This window comes from Temnothorax americanus, unplaced genomic scaffold (assembly GCF_048541705.1).
Source record: "Temnothorax americanus isolate GAGA-0224 unplaced genomic scaffold, ASM4854170v1 Scaffold15, whole genome shotgun sequence".
Lineage (NCBI taxonomy): Eukaryota > Metazoa > Arthropoda > Insecta > Hymenoptera > Formicidae > Temnothorax > Temnothorax americanus.
The window spans coordinates 1,534,875-1,542,573 of NW_027509286.1; the positions used below are offsets into that span (position 1 = coordinate 1,534,875).

General features: G+C 32.1%; 1 protein-coding gene across 4 annotated transcripts; it reads left to right on the forward strand.

Annotated features, from left to right (window-relative positions):
- The first annotated feature begins 3,740 nt into the window (after positions 1 to 3,740).
- LOC143894983 (uncharacterized) lies at positions 3,741 to 7,424 on the forward strand. Of its 4 annotated transcripts, none has more exons than XM_077401708.1 (6): positions 3,741 to 3,902; positions 4,688 to 4,873; positions 5,064 to 5,405; positions 6,570 to 6,684; positions 6,975 to 7,052; positions 7,132 to 7,424. In XM_077401708.1, the coding sequence occupies exons 1-6, from the start codon at positions 3,785 to 3,787 to the stop codon at positions 7,142 to 7,144; spliced, it is 852 nt and encodes a 283-aa protein (XP_077257834.1). In that variant the 5' UTR covers positions 3,741 to 3,784; the 3' UTR covers positions 7,145 to 7,424. The 4 variants fall into 4 exon arrangements, with proteins under 4 accessions (XP_077257834.1, XP_077257835.1, XP_077257836.1 ...); XM_077401709.1 differs by having other exon boundaries at positions 6,615 to 6,684; XM_077401710.1 differs by having other exon boundaries at positions 5,064 to 5,348.
- Positions 7,425 to 7,699: the final 275 nt, after the last annotated feature.

Consider the following 7,699-nt stretch of genomic DNA (forward strand, 5'->3'; position numbering starts at 1 on the left):
ATATATCATCTTTTTTAATAATGACAAATCCCTCTCATTTATTTTTCAATTAGAATAATTTTTAGTTAATTTTTCGTCAAATTATAATACTGAACGTACTAATCCACTATTTCCTTAACTCGTAAATCATCAAAACGCACTGAAGACAGCAATTAATCACACACGGATTTAAAAAATAGCACTCATCTTTCCATGAATTCAATTTCTAGGAAATTTTGCGCGAAGGAGAAACATTGGACGTATATACATAGATAGAAAGACTTTACAACAAATCAAAAACAAATCTAAATCGAATTCTGTGTATCAAATAAATGCCCATCTATCAATTTAATTCATCTCCCTTAAAAGTACAATAAATCTATAAAAATCGTACAATTAATCAAGGGATACGAGACGGATAGATCAAAACGCTATATCGGTGAAAGCAACATCGAATCTATGGTATTTGTGAAGCCTGAAATACTCGCCGATGCTATTCAAGGTCTCAGCACTGACTCACCGATCGTCTCAGTTTGACTCACAAAAAGCCACGGCGAAAATAATTATCGTGAAACCGGTCGGACATTATTCGCGAGAGATTCGATTATTTATACTCTACAATTAACGAAGAGCAAACTGACATTTGTCTTGTGTTAGGGGCATAAGATTGAAGCTATCGCGTACCAATAGATTTTTATTTGATAATAACGCATCGGTTATAATAATACCGTGGCATAATGTCAGGCGTAATAAAGATCACATAACGACCGATAACCAACTTCTTTTTTTTTAAAGAACTTCATAAAGTTATCAATAAATGACAGCATAGAATAATTAATTTGCTAATGGTCAAGAAAATCCTCAACGTTATAATACGCAATTATTTTTTTAAAACTATACGATAATTGTATACATGTGCTCATGACCAATTATGGATCAATATAATAATTATCGTTTAATTGTTCCAATATTCGGAAAACTTAGATATTTCTTAAACATTAATGTTTTTTTTTCATGAATTAAATAAATCAATGTACATTTTATATTAAATAAAATTTAAAAAATGGTTTAATTTTGAAATATATCTACCACTTTTAAAAATACTTTAATCTTTATAAGATAGCAGTTTAAGTTGTACTAGACATTTCTTTGTAGATAAAAATCTTTGCAAAAATGTACATATACATATGTACACTTCAAATAATTACTGCAATAACAAATCTGTTGCTAATCTACAATAACCGTCCACCTCTAATTATCTTGCTTTTATGACTTTTTTATATGGTCGTTAAATCAGTATGCAGTCGTCGATATTAGTTCGAATCGTGAGAATAATCTATAAACAAGCGCATATGCCTTAACTTTTTCGAATCAATCATGATTTCGAGATTCACGCATTTTTATATATTGTAAATAGCAATTACGTAGATTTGCGTAGTTGCGGTGTTGCATATATAACTGCAATGATCTACGTCACATAAATCATAGCTATAAATTAATTGTGCGATGATACATGTGTTAGCGATATTCATTCTTTATTCTTTATGCATTTTTAGGAATATATGGAATACCGCATTATTACTAGACTATTACAAAATATATGGTCCGTTAATAACTGGATCCTTCTTCGAATCGGCATCTTCCTTCAAAGATATTTTCGTCACGACTCTCCATCATCGGAGCGATTAAAATTTCTAAATCTCATTTATACCTTGATCTCAGTCAAGGCTAAATGAACTCCGCATTCTTTTATAGTCAACAGGAAGATGATTTGTGTTGTCGACGGCTCATGCGGTTTTAGTTACGCATAATTCAAATAAACCGTACATATGATACATATTGTTCTTAGTAACGATATTCATACAATTATGGACCCTCTCAGAAAGTCGAATCTGCAAGCTATATTACATTTTCTCGGAAAATGTAATTATTTCCGCTTGCGTACGAGTGTATCGTGTTATTGATGACGTTAATAGAAAGTGTTGTTAAAAATGTATTTTAATTGATACATACAACACTCATATGACGCGTATAAAAGCAGCGATAAGAATGACAGCGGTGATAAAAATATTAATATTATTTTACAATACGAAAAAATAGCAATGCTGATTCTTTTTTATTATATAAATTCTTTTTATTATAATAACATTATATTAATTAACAAATAGCTGACTCTACTAAATGTATTGGATATTTATCTTGAAAAACTAAAAATTAATGTTACGTTGTCGTGTTGTGCATGATCGTTCATAACTTATCGTTGCTGCATTTAATTTCATCTTATCATGAAACACAATTGTAAATTAAAAAACGCGAGATCTAAACATGTTTATCGATTATAAACAATATATATTAGAATAATTTTAAATCTCGAAAAAAATATGTTAGTTGCGTGTTATTACATCATGTACTTGCTTAAGATACTTGGAAACTTCTATCGATGTTTTTATAAGCAAGGTGATACGTCCGTGATAAATGATATAGGATAGAATATGCGAAAATTTACACATAAGCAAAATTGACAACCAATAACATGCGTGCAACTGGTTTAACCGCAGCGAAGCAAACAGGAAATATTAACCGGATAGTTTGCATATGCAACTTGATCGTGATTCTAAGCACAATGTTAATCACTGTAGGATCAACATTTTGCATTAAATTAAAGTGTAATATACAGAAGCATTTAAAATAAGAGATATAAATTGATAGGTATATAAATTGATAGAAATTAATAATATTTTTGTTTTAAAATTACTATATCAATAATTTTTTTAATTAAATAATAAAAAATAGCTCAAAATAACAACAATAAGAGAAATTTTTAATTAATTTTCAAGTAAATAGAGGCCAATGACGTGTTTGAAAATCTCACAGTCAATCTTACAGTCTTTTTTGTATACGTAGATCTGCTAAGACAGAAAATGTTGCAATTTCAACGCTAATTGGGAAAAAACACGTATGTACTCGAGTTGGGAAATCCTAGCGAACGTCATTCCATGTTTAATGTATGGAAACTGTTTAATTACAATAATAGCTCGATGCCGGGGAATCATTCCACTATTAGTCAAAGTACATGACGTGATGTTGCTACGATTATTGAGGACTACGTACATTAGAATATCTGTTAATATAATGTGTTAATAGTAAACAAAAATGTGAATAACTAAAGTTAGTAGGTTAATGATGAGTTAATGAACAAGCGAAGATGCCTATTTATGCCTATTCTGCGTAAGACACTATTTAAAAAAGGTAATTACTGGTATGCAATCTCTCAGTAGTCATTTATTAGCATATGTATTTTAGTAGTTCTCTGACAATCAGATCCTTATTCTTTCCTATTATTTTCATCATTTCCTTATGATCTAACGCCTTAGAAGCAATGAAAAGTGGCTAATTATGGCTATTAATTTTTGCGTTATTAACTTTTATGTGTCTCTCACACACACCAGCTATACTGTTCTCGTTAACATTTGTATTATTTATGGTATAGGAATTCTCTTATACTAATAATATGTACAAGAAAAATTTTGTTTAATGCATTTCGTTAACGTTATCATGACACTGTGATGAACGATAAAAAACCACAAGAGAATTATTTGCACACAGAAATTGTGTTTCAGAGCGCACGCACTGTCGGGGACTCCCTCGGAAAATCCAAAAATCAGCGCATCGGCCGCATCGGCGCGGTGTGGCGTGCATGCAACGCGCGGAGGAAAGCGGTGGAGGTGGCACGTTACATAATTACATCAGGATCAAACGCGTAGCAGATAGATAACTATAAAAGCAGCGAGATTAAAGGATTGGCATGCAGTGCATCCTGGGAACATCGAATCCCGTCATCATGGCAGTTCGTGCTCTCAGCCTAGTGCTCCTATTTACATTTGTCTCGGTCATCTTCGGATTGCCGACTACAGCTGTGCCAGGTGAGAGAATAGATCATTCATTGCATATAGAATACTTGGTAATATGTTGCTGCGATTATATCTGATAAAAGTCTTTTTGTATATAATTATTACGTTTTATACTTTTTCGGAAGATTATATATCTTGACTTTCTTAATTTCTTCCAATTTTTCAATTTTTACATTTTAATAATAATTAAACAAATTTTAACATTTAATTCAATGTATTAACTTACATTGTAATAATCTTCATATAAAAAGTTATATATGATTATATTATATACAGAATTTCTAATTAAACCGTCACTATGAATAATTCGCGATTTTTCAGATAAACTCTAACACTTGTAAGAGTACAAAGCTTAATAACGTAAATTTTTTTCTTTAAATAAACATTAATGTTTTAATGTTTTTTCATATAGAATTGTCACTTTGGACATATTCCATAGATAATCAATCGATATATACGTATTTATATTCAATTGATACGTATTTATTCTAAATGTTTTATTTAATCTTATTTATACCTATTTTGATGTTGTATAGTTCTCTGTTTATTCTTCGCAAATTTAAATATTTCTTTGGAGACTTTGAAAAGCAGTGAGCTTTGTGATCTATCCAACAGATCTATGCAACAGACAAGATCATGTTTATCTTCGAAAATAAAAATGATGTCAGAATGCACGCGTTGGCACATAAATCCAATCGCTAATTTAAAATTCTCTGCACGTCAATTTACGTCAATCGATGCGTCTTCCTATTTCTATTCACGTAATGATCAATTAATTTTTTTTATGCGATTATTAGAACCAGCTGTAAATACACAAGAAGAACACACATTGTCGACCGAACTGTTACCGCCGCCCGTAGACGAGAAGGAACACCATGCTACAATCTATATAATTAATTTGTACGCCGTAAAAAATGGTAGCAGCAACGCATCGGAGGAAATGTTTCAGAATGAAGTCGTAGAAACGATACCTGACATATTGGGTAAGCGTAAATCAACGAACGACATACGATGTCTCTGCACATCTTATCGGGATATCTTTTAATAAGAAATTTAATTTGACGTTAATTAGCTACAAAATAAGGAGTATCTTATAAGAAACGATAGGCAACGGAGCGAGCCGAGTGAAAAGAATTCTTAGAAGGGATTTGAATAAAAAATATATGCTTGCAGAGCCGCTGGTCTCCGTTCTCCTAGTAATAGACGACGATGAAAACGAAGAGTTAGAAAAGCATCCGCCAGTCGACCTCGATGAATTTGCGGAGGGATTGGAAGGCCAAGGTTTCAAGGTCGACAAGATCGATCTTAACAGCAAGGCGAAAGTGCTTAAAATGAAATTGGAAAAAGCGGAGGCGGAGAGTATGATAGACTCGGTAAAGGGTAATGAGAAAAAATTCCGTCAAAAGAGGACCATCTGCCTGAAATGCGGAGGAGGAGGAGGATATGGAGGAGGATATGGTGGGTATCCGAGCGTGGGTGGTGGTCAATGTTCTACATGTGGAGGAGGTTATGGTGGTAAGTTATTGGTGGAAAGTAAATTATTGTTTTAACCGCGAAAGAGAAAAATATAACTAATTGATAAATACTTATATACTAACGTTAATAAATTAAATATGCCCGAAACTGTGGTATACCTACTGTTTTTTTTTCATCACAGATTTTTGATTACTTTGAAATTGACTTTTTTCTAAATAAAAACGCCATTGCACTTACAGTTAATAAAATAACTGCACCGATGACTATAGATATAAGACTATAAAATATACCAAAACTGTTTTTTTAATATTAATACATTTGGATTTTTGCTATGTAAAACAATAACTATTTTATATATCAGTAATAATAGTTATTTAGAATTTGCGTCAAAATATTGGATTAATTATCGCAAAAATAATCAACTTATTATGCATATTTCTAAGAATTGAAACATGTTTGATCGATTTCCGTCTGCATTTTTTCTAGATGCAACAGTTATTCTCTTTAATTTTTACATGCATTATTTTGAATAAAAAGTAAGTTATCAAATAAGAAATAAATTATTAATCGCATAATGCTCGCGCATCATGCTTTGAAAAAAATTGTTTAAAAATAACGCTTGAACCTTAATAAAAATTTCAGAATACTTAATCGAGTGAATTGAAAGACGAGAGAAATTGAATGAACATTGCTTTTTCTAATTAATATCGTAAATCATAATATTAAATAAATCCCTTACATATAAGAAAAATACTAATTATAATAAAATGTTAATTGACAATAACAAAAGTTTTTTGCTCGCTTAGCTTCTTACAGCTGAGATTTGCCACTCATAATAGTATTAATAAATATAACTAAAATATCAAATTTTCTAATTATATATTAATACTGGCTACACTGCTAAACTCCAATCTAACGCGCTTAGGTCGGTTCTACAATCAGTCATATATCGTAGTCGGAACGTAGCCGATGGTCCAATGACAGAATTTCTTTTTCGAAAACGAATTTTCTTCATTGGACCATCGGTTACGTTCTGACTCCAACATACAACCCAGTAAGCAAGAAACACCAAGAAACATTTTAACTACATTACAGCAACGTTTTAACATTAATGCAATGTATAGTTGAAATGTTTCTTGACGTTTCTTGCTTACTGGGAATAAGTGATTGTAACCGGTCTTAACATGGGCACGCTTTGTCTAGGGCATCGGGTAGCAGTGATACCAGTTGTTGTCGTACCTATTACAGGAGGAGGTCATCGTGGAGGAGGCGGCTATCATCGCGGCGGCGGCGGCGGCGGCGGCTGTAGCACTTGCGGGTATTAATCCTATTTCTTAAACGCGATAAGAATTAATCGTATAAAAACATATAATTATTAAGCATAAAAAATAAGCTGTATATTTAAAAATGGCTATTTTCATGTTTAAATCATTCTTAATTGTAAAATTGTCATTTATATTTTAACTTGAATTATATATTTCAAAAGACAAATTTTTCAAATATCCTGCAACTATATAGCCAATACAGTCTGCTTAAATGATCGCTAAATGTTTTATTAAAACTTATTATTCTTAAATTATCTGTATTAAAAATTTTGTACATCTTTAGCGGTGGTGGATACGGCGGAGGAGGCGGAGGTAGTTATTCTCAATCCTCTGCGTCGGCCCAGGCTTCATCTGGAAACTGGTAAGGATTTTTCTGAGATGATTATTTCATTATCAACAGCTTACATTTGCATCGACTAAAACGTCATTTCCTTTTTCAGGGGAAGAAAATGAGCAGAATAAATATTATGCCATGATTACGTAAACGTATTGCCATTAATGATTTATGCTGCCTTCATGTTTAATACACGTGTACAGTAAAAAAAAGCGGATTCTTCAAATACCATGAATCATCACAAATAAACATTGCGGGTATTAACACAATATTTAAAAATAGCCCACTTAAAATATTGTAACGTATTTCCCCTTCACTCGTTTGTATATAACAGACACTTGTACTGGCGCACGGTGGCCACGAATAAATAACAAAACAGGTTTGGCTTTTTAACAAAAATCACGATTTCCTGCGTTATTCGGACGTAAACAACTTCTTAGAAATAATTACGAGGTTCGTGATTAGTTTTTCATGAATCTTCAGCGGAAAAAACGCTGCGTGTTAACAAGACGGCGCTGCGTCCGCACTCCTCGCGTGGCTTTAATAGTCCATTAATTTCTACGCTTCTCGATAAAACTGCACTTATGGTAATAATCCATCATCACTATTATCTTTTTTTTCGTTAACTCGCAAAATCAGCGAAACCGGAAAGTTTTCTCGGAGAAGACCTTCAT

Coding starts and splice junctions, on each gene's coding strand:
- LOC143894983 (XM_077401708.1), top strand. CDS start 3,785: ATGCAGTGCATCCTGGGAACATCGAATCCCGTCATCATGGCAGTTCGT. Junction 5,406..6,569: donor ATGTGGAGGAGGTTATGGTG/GTAAGTTATTGG, acceptor CGCTTTGTCTAG/GGCATCGGGTAGCAGTGATA. Junction 6,685..6,974: donor GGCGGCTGTAGCACTTGCGG/GTATTAATCCTA, acceptor GTACATCTTTAG/CGGTGGTGGATACGGCGGAG.